Genomic DNA, 13,876 nt, shown 5'->3' on the forward strand with positions numbered 1-13,876 from the left:
GTTCATTGACTACAGCTCAGCATTCAACACCATAGTACCCTCCAAGCTCGTCATCAAGCTCGAGACCCTGGGTCTCGACCCCGCCCTGTGCAACTGGGTACTGGACTTCCTGACGGGCCGCCCCCAGGTGGTGAGGGTAGGCAGCAACATCTCCTCCCCGCTGATCCTCAACACTGGGGCCCCACAAGGGTGCGTTCTGAGCCCTCTCCTGTACTCCCTGTTCACCCACGACTGCGTGGCCACGCACGCCTCCAACTCAATCATCAAGTTTGCGGACGACACAACAGTGGTAGGCTTGATTACCAACAACGACGAGACGGCCTACAGGGAGGAGGTGAGGGCCCTCGGAGTGTGGTGTCAGGAAAATAACCTCACACTCAACGTCAACAAAACTAAGGAGATGATTGTGGACTTCAGGAAACAGCAGAGGGAACACCCCCCTATCCACATCGATGGAACAGTAGTGGAGAGGGTAGCAAGTTTTAAGTTCCTCGGCATACACATCACAGACAAACTGAATTGGTCCACTCACACAGACAGCATTGTGAAGAAGGCGCAGCAGCGCCTCTTCAACCTCAGGAGGCTGAAGAAATTCGGCTTGTCACCAAAAGCACTCACAAACTTCTACAGATGCACAATCGAGAGCATCCTGGCGGGCTGTATCACCGCCTGGTACGGCAACTGCTCCGCCCTCAACCGTAAGGCTCTCCAGAGGGTAGTGAGGTCTGCACAACGCATCACCGGGGGCAAACTACCTGCCCTCCAGGACACCTACACCACCCGATGTCACAGGAAGGCCATAAAGATCATCAAGGACATCAACCACCCGAGCCACTGCCTGTTCACCCCGCTATCATCCAGAAGGCGAGGTCAGTACAGATGCATCAAAGCTGGGACCGAGAGACTGAAAAACAGCTTCTATCTCAAGGCCATCAGACTGTTAAACAGCCACCACTAACATTGAGTGGCTGCTGCCAACACACTGACACTGACTCAACTCCAGCCACTTTAATAATGGGAATTGATGGGAAATGATGTAAATATATCACTAGCCACTTTAAACAATGCTACCTTATATAATGTTACTTACCCTACATTATTCATCTCATATGCATACGTATATACTGTACTCTATATCATCGACTGTATCCTTATGTAATACATGTATCACTAGCCACTTTAACTATGCCACTTTGTTTACATACTCATCTCATTTGTACATACTGTACTCGATACCATCTACTGTATCTTGACTATGCTGCTCTGTACCATCACTCATTCATATATCCTTATGTACATATTCTTTATCCCCTCACACTGTGTACAAGACAGTAGTTTTGGAATTGTTAGTTAGATTACTTGTTGGTTATTACTGCATTGTCGGAACTAGAAGCACAAGCATTTCGCTACACTCGCATTAACATCTGCTAACCATGTGTATGTGACAAATAACATCTGCTAACCATGTGTATGTGACAAATAAAATTTGATTTGATTTGATTTGATTTGAGTAAGGCAGCTCCAAAATGCAGGTGTTTCAGCCTAGCTCAGTGCTTTCTGTGGTTGAGGGGCAGCCAGCGGACTATACAGAGCATTGCCGTTGGTAATCATCTCTCGTTGCGCTGTGATTGGCTCAGTGTTCTGTCACTCATGGAGACACTACGTCACTGCAGAATCTACAGGGAGAGCTAGACAGTTGAAGCCGTCTTGGATGCTGCCATAGATTTACATTATAAGTGCCCATCCAAGAAGGTTCAAGGTCATTGGCCACGGATAAAATGACCTCAAATCACGTTATAGCAACCGTAGCTTTTGTTTGGACTGATCATGCTACTTTCAAAATCTTAGCTAGCAAGCTAGACAAGCAGTCATCGTCATGAACCACGTCCACAATCTACTGGCAAATCCTTTTCAATCCTATGAAGATAAATTATAGATACAAGGTATCGGTTCTCATCGGACATTGGACAAGTTGGAAATCGCAAATTGTACAATGAGTGGTTTGGAACGAATCAGTGGCTAACTGCAAGCGTTTCAAAGCAATCACTATTTTACTTCCTCTGCCTGCTATACGGTGGAGAGGGTTTGTGGTCCAAATCTGGATTTAAGGCTTTAAAACATCTGTCTTAAATGGTCTATTTTCCAAGCTTAAAAAGGATAAACATTCACTAGCAACACCATAGGCCAGAAAAGGTTGAATACATTGACCGTGCTGTCAATCCAGCATGACAGTCTTTTCCCATTCAAATATTTGTTTTCAACATAAAGTTCAGTAATAGACTATGTGATTCTAGGGCTTGTAAGTAAGCATTTCACTGTAAGGTTGTATTCGGTGCATGTGACAAATACAATTTGATTTGATATTGCCAGGGTTGTTTTATGCAATGCACTGTCTGTTGTCTAGAAATCGTTATTTTATTTTCCTCTTTTGGATCACACATAATTATTGAAGAACCAAGTTTTCATTATCTTTTTTTAATTTTACCCCTTTTTCTCCCCAAATTCGTGGTATCCAATTGTTGTAGTAGCTACTATCTTGTCTCCAACTCCCGTACGGGTTCGGGAGAGAAGAAGGCATGTCATGCGTCCTCCGATACATAACCCAACACAGCGCGCATCCAACCCGGAAGCCAAAGTGTCGGAGCACCTGGCACCGTGCACCTGGCAACGCTGGTGCGCGATGAGACAAGGAGATCCCTACCGACCAATCCCTCCCTAACCCGGACGACGCTAGGCCAATTGTGCGTCGCCCCACGGACCTCCCGGTCGCGGCCGGTTACGACAGAGCCTGGGCGCGAACCCAGCGCCCTTAACCACTGCGCCACCCGGGAGGCCAAGTTAATGTCATTATCAATTTAGGTTGTAAGCATTACCTGTTTACTCCGGGTAAGGTAAGGTGACTTTTTATGTCAGAAGCATTTGATTTTGCAATTCCATATATAATTTTATATATGTTTCGTTCCTCACGTCCTTGTCAATCATTGGTTCATTGGTGAAATTAGCATTATGACGTCTTTAATGAAATCATTCAAAAACCTTTATTAATGCAATTGCAGACAGAAGTTGACAAACGGGAACATAGCACGCATGTTTCTGAGTAAGTTCTGCCTCATAAAGGTCACAAGTTGTTTTATTAAACCAAAGTCCCGCCTTCGTGATGTCACTGCCTACGCCATTACCTTTTTACTCCGGAGACCAAAACCCTGCATTCATGGCGATGCAAGCATAGAGTTTCAGTGTTTATCTAAAAGCCCCTCCCCAAAGTGGATTTATTGTGGAATGTCTGAGTAGTCGCTTATCTCCCACACTCCCCTGCAGAGTTCTGTCGCAGTCACACATTGAGTGAGTGAATGAGAAAACAACTGTGGAACAATTCTAAACCTCTATAATGAATATATATATATTGTTAATCTGTAGTCTAGGACCATATTAATATAACATAAGCACAATCAATTATTCTAATACATCAAACATTTGTACAGCCCCAAATCATGACCGCTAGGTGAATCCTGACATGTCCATAAAAACTGTTTTCACCCCATGACATAAGGAGACACGAAATGTTATGTAGCTACGCTGGATTTCTGAAATCTCTATACAAAAAAAACTGTACGACAACTAGATCCAAGTTCAATGTCTAATTTAACTGATTAATGCTTTTTATATGTTATAATGACAACCTACACTGCTATAAATGCAAGGACAGAAAGGTAATGCTTTTTATATGTTATAACGACAACTTACACTGCTATAAATGCAAGGACAGAAAGGTAATGCTTTTTATATGTTATAACGACAACTTACACTGCTATAAATGCAAGGACAGAAAAGGTAATGCTTTTTATATGTTATAATGACAACTTACACTGCTATAAATGCAAGGACAGAAAGGTAATGCTTTTTATATGTTATAATGACAACTTACATGTCACGACTCCGACCGAAGGTGGCTCCCCTTCCCGTTCGGGTGGCGCTCGGCGGTCGTCGTCGCCGGCCTACTAGCTGCCACTGATTATTTCCTCCCCCTCCCTTATGTGTTCATTGAGTGCACCTGTTTTGAATTCTGTATAATTAGTGAGGCTTTATTTAGTCAGCCGGCCCGCCTGGTTCCTTGTGCGGGATTAATTATTGTGACCTTCTGTGTTGTGTAAACTTGTGTGCACGTCTGTGAGTTACGTGCTTTCCCATTTCGTGGGTCTTTTCTGGACCGTTTAAGTCCCCCTGTTTGGGGGCGTTTGTTTTGTTTACGCCCTGTGTTTTCGTGGGGTTGGTTTATGTTCACCGTTGTGGTGCATTAAAATAGCACTCCCCTGAACTCTCTGCTTCCTGCGCCTGACTTCTCATCCACTACACTCAGAACGTTACATTACACTGCTATAAATGCAAGGACAGAAAGGTAATGCTTTTTATATGTTATAATGACAACTTACACTGCTATAAATGCAAGGACAGAAAAGGTAATGCTTTTTATATGTTATAATGACAACTTACACTGCTATAAATGCAAGGACAGAAAGGTAATGCTTTTTATATGTTATAATGACAACTTACACTGCTATAAATGCAAGGACAGAAAGGTAATGCTTTTTATATGTTATAACGACAACTTACACTGCTATAAATGCAAGGACAGAAAAGGTAATGCTTTTTATATGTTATAATGACAACTTACACTGCTATAAATGCAAGGACAGAAAGGTAATGCTTTTTATATGTTATAATGACAACTTACACTGCTATAAATGCAAGGACAGAAAGGTAATGCTTTATGGCACATGATTTTGGACAAATCAATCAAGACACCAACCATGATAAAGGGATAAACATAGGTGTTAAATCACCAAGCACATTTTATTGCCTATAGTTAAACCCCCCCCCCCCCCCCCTCTTATATCTTAATGTAATGACATGAAAACAAAATGGCTGATTATTATAAATGACTTATCAGCAGCTTTAACATGTGTAGGAAATCCTCATGGGTACCCTAGTTCATGAAGACCCTTTCGCACTATGATAATGTCGCCCATGATGATAATGCCCACTACGATAATGTTGTCCATGATGATAATGCACACTACGATAATGTCACCCATGACAATAATGCCCAATATGATAATGTCAACCATGGTGATAATGACCACCACGATAATACCGCACACAACGATAATGCCCACTACGATAATGTCGGCCACGACGATAATGCCCACTACGATAATGTCGCCCATGATGATAACGCCCACTACGATAATGTCTCACCATGATTGTTTCAGTACATGACATTATTACCAGACCAGGGTAGTCACTCTGTCTTCGGTCTTGCTTTAGTTTTCCTGAAGCAGAAAGTACATGTTTTAACTGAGACTATAATGACGAGTGCCGTTACGGAGAGCAGGGCAGCGGTCACGTCCAGACAGTGGTACTGGTACCAGCTCAGGTTATGGGACTCCACCCTCAGGTGCTTGGCACCCTTGTTGCGTATCACAAACTCAATCCAGAACACTGCTGTATCCAATGGCTTCATTGGCTGGTCGTGGTGGAGACTGGAAAGCCTCATCATGTTTTCTTTGTACCTGGTGAAAGAGAAAGGGACAGTAGTTATTTTTGTCTTATAGTATCCAGTCTGTTTATGCCATCACACCAAACTGTAACCAGTGCATGCAACCTGGTTCAGGTTGTCAGTCAACCTACCAGGGTAATTTACAAACAGCACAGGAATGAAATCATCATCATGTATTGATCACATCTTTTACTAATGCTGCAGAAATGTGCTTGAAAAGCATCATATCCAGATCCATAGGAAGCAGTGATCACAACATAGTAGGCGTGTCTATGAAAACCAAAGTTCCAAAGGCGGGGCCTAATATAGTGTATCAGAGGTCATACAAGCAGTTTTGTAGTGATTCTTATGTTGTTGATGTAAATAATATTTGTTGGTAAGTGGTGTGTAATGAGGAGCAACCAGACGCTGCTGGTCTGTGGTGTGTAATGAGGAGCAACCAGACCCTTTTGGTCTGTGGTGTGTAATGAGGAGCAACCAGACGCTGCTGGTCTGTGGTGTGTAATGAGGAGCAACCAGACGCTGCTGGTCTGTGGTGTGTAATGAGGAGCAACCAGACGCTGCTGGTCTGTGGTGTGTAATGAGGAGCAACCAGACCCTGTTGGTCTGTGGTGTGTAATGAGGACCAACCAGACGCTGCTGGTCTGTGGTGTGTAATGAGGACCAACCAGACGCTGCACTTGACACATTTATGAAATTGGTTATTCCAGTTACTAATAAACACGAACCCATTAAGAAAATAACTTTTAAAAACTGTTACATTGCTGTGGATTGATGAGGAATTTAAAAATGGTATGGTTGAGAGGGATGAGGCAAAAGGAATAGCAAATAAGTCTGGCAGCACAACCGATTGGTCAACGTACCGCAAATTGATAAATCATGTGACTAAACTGAATAAAAAGAAGAAGAAACGACACTATGAAACGAAGATACTTAAGACATGACATGCCAGCAGCAAATGATGACACAACACATCCAAGTATATCTGGACAAATTATAAAAGACAAGATTTGTACTTTTGTATTCCGTCAAGTCAGTGTGGAAAAGGTGAATTTTTTTGTTGTTGTTGTCTATCAACAATGATAAGCCACCGGGGTCTGACAACTTGGATGGAAATTTACTGAGGATAATAGCGGACGATTTTGCCACTCCTATTTGCCATATTTTCAACAGGCCCTAGTTTTGTCACACCTGGACTACTGTTCAGTCATGTAGTCAGGTGCCACAAAAAGGGACTTAGGAAAATTGCAATTGACTCAGAACAGGACAGCACGGCTGGCCCTTAAAAGGACACGGAGAGGTAACATTAATAATATCCATGTCAATCTCTCCTGGCTCAAAGTGGAGGAGAGATTGACTTCATCACTTCTTGTATTTATGAGAGGTATTGACATGTTGAATGCACCCACATCAACAAGACGTCTCTTCACAGTCCAGAACAGACTATGGGAGTCGCACAGTACTACATAGAGCCATGACTACACGGAACTCTATTCCACAGTACTACATAGAACCATGACTACATGGAACTCTATTCCACAGTACTACATAGAACCATGACTACACGGAACTCTATTCTACAGTACTACATAGAGCCATGACTACATGGAACTCTATTCCACAGTACTACATAGAGCCATGACTACATGGAACTCTATTCCACAGTACTACATAGAGCCATGACTACATGGAACTCTATTCCACCTCAGGTAACTGATGCAAAATGAGATAAAAAATGTGATAAAAATACAACTCATGGAACAGCGGGGACTGTGAAGCAACACAGACACGTGCAAACACACACGCGATAACATACGCACTAAACACACACGTACAAATGGAATTTGTATTGTGGGTACAGTATGTGGTAGTGGTGGAGTAGGGGTCTGAGGGCACCCAGTGTGTTGTGAAATCTGTGAATGTATTCTAATGTTTTTAAAATTGTATAAACTTCCTTAATTTTGCTGGACCTCAGAGTAGGGTATCCATAATAAATACAAATAGAAACCAACTGCAATGTCCCAAGGGGGACGTCATCCGTGGGGGGACGTCATCCGTGGGGGGACGTCATCCGTGGGGGGACGTCATCCGTGGGGGGACGTCATCCGTGGGGGGACGTCATCCGTGGGGGGACATCATCCGTGGGGGGATGTCATCCGTGGGGGGACGTCATCCGTGGGGGGACATCATCCGTGGGGGGATGTCATCCGTGGGGGGACATCATCCGTGGGGGGACATCATCCGTGGGGGGACATCATCCGTGGGGGGACATCATCCGTGGGGGGACATCATCCGTGGGGGGACATCATCCGTGGGGGGATGTCATCCGTGGGGGACGTCATGTTCACTGTTGCTTTGTTTTATATTTAAGGAGAAGTGAGGCATTCCAGAACAACTAAAACGTGATCATTTCCTCACGGACTTTTTAATACAGTAAATGTCAAAAAATACCTTACTGACACAGGTTGTTGGCTTTGAAATAAGCCAATCAGCAAGTGAGGAAACCAATCGTAAGCGAATAGTTTTTTTTTTTTTTTTGTTGGTGTCTGCAAAAGGACTTACGATGGGTCATTGATCACAGAGTTGAGTCCTTCCGTCAGATCTTTGGATGTCATCTTGTTGAAGTCCATGATGACAGCCGCTCCTTTGTTCTTCATGTGCATGACGTTGACTGACTGGTCAGCGAACAGAGGGATACCCACCATAGGAACTCCATGGTAGATGGCTTCATAGAGTCCGTTGGTTCCACCGTGAGTGATGAAGGCTTTAGTCTTCGGATGCCCTTTTGGGATATACAACACAACGACAATGTCATGCCCTGACCATAGAGAGCTGTTTATTCTCTATGTTGGTTAGGTCGGGGTGTGACTAGGTGTGGGTCATCTAGGTGTTTGTATGTCTATGGTGGCCTGATATGGTTCCCAATCAGAGGCTTATCGTTGTCTCTGATTGGGGATCATTTTTAGGTAGCCATTTTCCCCATTGTTGTTTGTGGGATCTTGTCTATATTGAGTTGCCTGAGTGCACACCAGTAGCTTCACGTTTCGTTTGTTCTTCATTGTTTTGGTGAGTTTCTCTTTACTAAAATATGTGGAACTCTATTCACGCTGCGCCTTGGTCTCATCATTACAACGAACGTGACAGACAGAGAGAGAAAAGTGTTGTAGGTCCCATTGATCCCTAGGTTGACGATACCCAGGCTAGGACAAGTCTCGGCCTTGGTCTCATCATTACGACGAACGTGACAGACAGAGAGACAACAGGGTTGTAGGGTCCCATTGATCCCTAGGTTGACGATACCCAGGCTAGGACAAGTCTCGGCCTTGGTCTCATCATTACGACGAACGTGACAGACAGAGAGAGAACAGGGTTGTAGGGTCCCATTGATCCCTAGGTTGACGATACCCAGGCTAGGACAAGTCTCGGCCTTGGTTTCATCATTAGACGAACGTGACAGACAGAAAGAGAACAGGGTTGTAGGGTCAAAGACTGTGTGGGACCTACAGGGCCCATGTTCATAAAGCATTTCAGAGAAGGAGTGCTGATCTAGGATCAGTTTGGACTTTTAGTTTATAGTGAATGGACAGGGGGTGACCTGATCCCTAGGTTGAAGATACCCAGGTTAGGACAAGTCTCGGGACCAATCCCTAGGTTGAAGATACCCAGGTTAGGACAAGTCTCGGGACCAATCCCTAGGTTGAAGATACCCAGGTTAGGACAAGTCTCGGGACCAATCCCTAGGTTGAAGATACCCAGGTTAGGACAAGTCTCGGGACCAATCCCTAGGTTGAAGATACCCAGGTTAGGACAAGTCTCGGGACCAATCCCTAGGTTGAAGATACCTAGGTTAGGACAAGTCTCGGGACCAATCCCTAGGTTGAAGATACCCAGGTTAGGACAAGTCTCGGGACCAATCCCCAGGTTGAAGATACCCAGGTTAGGACAAGTCTCGGGACCAATCCCCAGGTTGAAGATACCCTGGTTAGGACAAGTCTAGGGACCAGTGCTGCTGTTAGATCATTTTTGGTCCAGTTGTTTAGAATTTTTCCTCAGTTATACATTTTTACATTTTAGTCATTAAGGCAGATGCTCCAATCCAGACGCGATTTACAATTAGTGCCTTCGTCTTAAGATAGCTAAATGAGGCAACAACACATCCCAGCTGTATGAAAATAGCTATGGGCTATTAGAATGGTAGTCTTATTAACCTTTGTTATCTTCAACCTGATCCTGGATCAGCACTAACTCGCAAGCCAAGGATTATAAAGACAAGTTATTACCTAGTAAGTCATTCTGTGGAATCCACTCATAAAGTCTTGTGTTGGGAGCCAGGGTCTCTGGTTTCTCCCCACTGTATCTCCACAGCACCTGGCGAGAAAACAGGAATAAGAATCTGCAATGAAACGGTACTCATAACCAGAAGCAATGGTTTTCTGAAGGTGGCCCCGAAGGCCAAATTCATCAACACCTCTGAATGAATCCTGTGTAAAAAAAAACAAAGAAGAAAACACAGTAGGCTATCTTGTATATTTGTATCCCACAAATGGATCAGATTGAGGGGACATATGTTCTCCCTGCTTAGTTTCAATGGGCAACTTATAACAACAAAGGCAGATTCCCAAATGGCTCACTATTTCGATATTCCCTATATAGTGCACTACTTTTGACCAGAGCCCTAAGTAAGTGCTCTAAATAGGGCATAGTGTACATAAATAGGGCCATTTTGGAACGAAGCCTGAAACAAACAGAACCAGACTCACCTTCTGTGGTATCTGTCCCAATGCAGTGGCTACGGTGTTTCCTCTCTCTGTGGTCAGGTTCTTGACCATGGAGCCCAGTGAAAACACTACGATGCCGTCATCTCCTGAACTCTGCACAAACTCCTCCATGGCCTGATAACCAACAATGACACAGTCCACAGTGTCTCAATGGTCCCAAATATGATACTTTATTGGGATTCAATGATAATCAGCCATCATGCCTGACAGTATCTTATTCACGGATGGTCTATGTCTGTAATGGTACCTTAGTGTACTAGACGAAATGTGGGTTTCATTTCGGACATCGGCAATCAGCACTGCTTGTAAAATAGCGTTTAAAAGCAAAAGCCTTACCTCTGGAAGTGGCTTTGCAGGTTTGCAGTGAAGTCCTCCCACAAATTTGAAGTTTGGCAGGAAAGGTCGAGGATACTCAATGTCCCAGTATGTTCGTATCAACCAGATGTCAGCCTTCCCCATCATCTCACAGAACCTAGTTGGACTTCCTGATACATGTAGAGAATAGAATCAGAACCTTCATTCACCAAGGAGATGTACATATACCCATAATTTACACAGTCTACATACATTATATATACAGTATTGACTTTGCAGTGGGGCAAAAAAGTATTTAGTCAGCCACCAATTGTGCAAGTTCTCCCACTTAAAAAGATGAGAGAGGCCTGTAATTTTCATCATAGGTACATTTCAACTATGACAGACAAAATGAGAAAAAAAAATTCCTTAAAATCACATTGTAGGATTTTTAATCAATTTATTTTCAAATTATAGTGGAAAATAAGTATTTGACGACAGACAGAGAGAAAATTTGAAACAGTGGCCAGATAAACAAAACCAAAGTTTTCTAACAGGGTGAGGAAACCAATATGTCGTGTTGTAATTTGGGTGAACTAGCTATTTAACATTGAGGGGGAAGGAGATCATTCCTGTAGCAGGAACAGTACCATCTAGTGGTCATAGCCTGGTAATATCAGGATGTAGGAGTAAACCCAACAACTTCAATGACTAATTTCTCAGAACATGGGGGAAGAAAATATCACATTACAAAAGGATGAAGAAACAATACTCCAAGTGGCAGCTCCATGCGACTTGTCGGACATAGAGAACTGATATTGTATACACATTTTTGGGGTGGGTTTGGCGAAGGGTGTGGGGATTCCGTGGGTGGCTTTTCACCATTTATTTAGATTATTCATGTCGTACGCATTGTCAAATAATGTTTGGTCCAAATCAGACATTAGATACTACACCCAGAGGCTAGTTTATTAGGTACACCCATCTAGTACCGGATTGGATTCCCCTTTGCCTCCAGAACAGCCTGAATTCTTCAGGGCATGGAAACATTGCTCAATTGGTATCATGGGACCTAACATCTGCCAGGAAAACATTCCCCACACCATTACACCACTGCCACCAGCCTGTAACGTTGACACCAGGCAGGATGGGGGCCATGGAACCGGGAATGGTCGGACCAGGCAATGTTTTTCCACTCCTCATTTGTCCAGTGTTGGTGATCACGTGCCCACTGGAGTGAAACACGGAGTGGTCCTCTCCTGTAATAGAACCATCCATGACGAGGACCGACGAGTTGTGGGTTCTGAGATGTCGTTCTGCGCCGTTATTTGTCTGTTTGAGGCCCGCCTGTTGACTTGCATGATTCTTCCCATTCATCTTTAACCTCTCATCAACCAGCTGTTATCGCCCACAGGACTGCTGCTGACTGGATGTTTTGGTTTGTTGCATCATTCTCAGTAAACCCAAGACACTGTCGTGCGTGAAAAGCCCAGGAGGCCGTTTCTGAGGAACTAGAACCGGTGCACCAGGCACTGATCATACCAGGCTCAGTCACTTAGGGCACTAGTTTTGTCCAGTCTGATGTTTAATCGAACAGTAACTGAATGCCTCGATGCCTGTCTGCCTGCTTTATTTAACAAGCCACATGACTCCACTGTCTGTAGGAGCGAAATATTTTCATGAACAGGTGGTGTACCTAATAAACTGTCCGAGTGATAATTTATTGAATATTATATGAATCCTATAACTGTTACCTGGAAAGCCATGACATGAGGTTCAAACTAATACACTCGGAACAAAATCAGACACATTCACTCAAAATCCAACACAGAAAAACAAATTAAATGAAGAACAATGTCATGATAATGATAAACCAAGTGATGACAGGAAGTACTGATCTAAAAAAACAGACCTGTAGATTTACCCTCTGAGGAAAGACTCGTCATGCGTCCCAAATGGCACCCTATTCCCTAAATAGTGCACCCTATTCCCTACATAGTGCATCACATTCCCTACATAGTGCACCCTATTCCTGGGGCAGCAGGTAGCCTAGTGGTTGGAGCGTTGGACTAGTGACCGAAAGGTTGCAGGATCAAATCTCTGAGTGGACAAGGTAAAAATCTGTAATTCTGCCCCTGAACAGGCAGTTAACCCACTGTTCCTAGGCCGTCATTGAAAATTAGAATTCGTTCTTAACTGACTTAAATAAAGGTAAAATTAAATAAAATAGTGCACGGTCTAAAGTAGTGCACTATATGGGAATGGGGTACCATTTGGGACGTAGACAGAATTCTGATCAACTTACCCTTTATCTCACTGTACAAAGTGTCCATGGTCGTTAGTAAGTGTGCACTCATAAAGATATCAAAAAAAGTATACGTAACAAAATTGTGGACCCGCTCAAAGAAACTCATTTTGTCTGTGTACGGCAATTCCGGGGAAGGGACGTAAGAGGAAGGTGCTGGCATCTGTGCACATTGCCTCTCTAACACCATGCCAAATGAGAACCTCAAGGAGAAAATCAGAGGCAAGTCAAGAGCATCCGCGATTAAGTCACTGCACGGGAACATCGGATCAGAAAGGAGCGCGTCAAACTTGGACAGTTTCAGTGACTCCAGAAGCTCTTTGTCATTGAACATAGACTTACACATGTTGACCGTTAGAACGTTCATTTTCTGCATGAAGTCTCTGATCCACTGTCCCAGTTGCAGCATGGACGTGTTGTGAGACTCGTTCATCCACCACTTTATGAAGCCATCATTGAGAGCCTGCCAGTCTTGTTTTTCATGGGGTACATTGTAAACCTTGAAGCCGAACTTCTCTGGCCTGGAGAAGTCGACGGACGGCGAGGCGGTTGACACCAGCACGGTAACACTATGGTTCCTCTCCACTAGCTCCTCCAGGATCACTCGCATGTTGAGCCAATGACTGTACTCTCCGGGAAAGACCAGCACGTTGCCACCCTGCGTGCCCAGACACCCGCAGAGCAGGAGGGGCACCGACAGCAGCAGCATCCTCACAGAAACCATCCTGAGGAATAGACTAGACAGTAGCCTCTGACACCCAGACTTCCGAGTCAACGAGATGAGGTTTGGAAGGATGTCTCCCCAGACTAAGTAGACCGGAGGTTGATGTGTTCAAGGCGACCACATACAACCAAGAGAGGAATAAGTAAAAAAGCCTTTTAAAAAAACCCAGCCGGTTGTGACTCTAATATGTCAACAACACTGTAAAATAGGGAGTATTC

The 13,876-nt window shown here is 44.0% G+C and overlaps 1 protein-coding gene across 1 annotated transcript; it reads right to left on the reverse strand.

Moving 5' to 3' along the window:
• Positions 1 to 3,017: 3,017 nt before the first annotated feature.
• LOC139422657 (UDP-glucuronosyltransferase 2A1-like) lies at positions 3,018 to 13,872 on the reverse strand. The gene is made up of 7 exons (XM_071173823.1): positions 12,935 to 13,872; positions 10,672 to 10,820; positions 10,318 to 10,449; positions 9,838 to 9,925; positions 8,120 to 8,339; positions 4,366 to 5,570; positions 3,018 to 3,920 (listed from the first exon to the last, which is right to left on the reverse strand). Exons 1-6 carry the CDS (start codon positions 13,656 to 13,658, stop codon positions 5,300 to 5,302), a joined length of 1,584 nt encoding a protein of 527 aa, XP_071029924.1. The 5' UTR covers positions 13,659 to 13,872; the 3' UTR covers positions 3,018 to 3,920; positions 4,366 to 5,299.
• Positions 13,873 to 13,876: the final 4 nt, after the last annotated feature.

This window comes from Oncorhynchus clarkii, chromosome 12, assembly GCF_045791955.1.
Source record: "Oncorhynchus clarkii lewisi isolate Uvic-CL-2024 chromosome 12, UVic_Ocla_1.0, whole genome shotgun sequence".
Classification (NCBI taxonomy): Eukaryota; Metazoa; Chordata; class Actinopteri; order Salmoniformes; family Salmonidae; genus Oncorhynchus; species Oncorhynchus clarkii.

Excerpts from the sequence above, each read along its gene's own strand:
- LOC139422657 (XM_071173823.1), bottom strand. The coding sequence starts at position 13,658 with ATGGTTTCTGTGAGGATGCTGCTGCTGTCGGTGCCCCTCCTGCTCTGC. Across the intron at positions 9,926-10,317 it reads TGGGACAGATACCACAGAAG|GTGCTGTGGAGATACAGTGG; the intron begins GTGAGTCTGGTT and ends TTTTCTCGCCAG. Across the intron at positions 5,571-8,119 it reads TCTGTGATCAATGACCCATC|GTACAAAGAAAACATGATGA; the intron begins GTAAGTCCTTTT and ends CTCTTTCACCAG.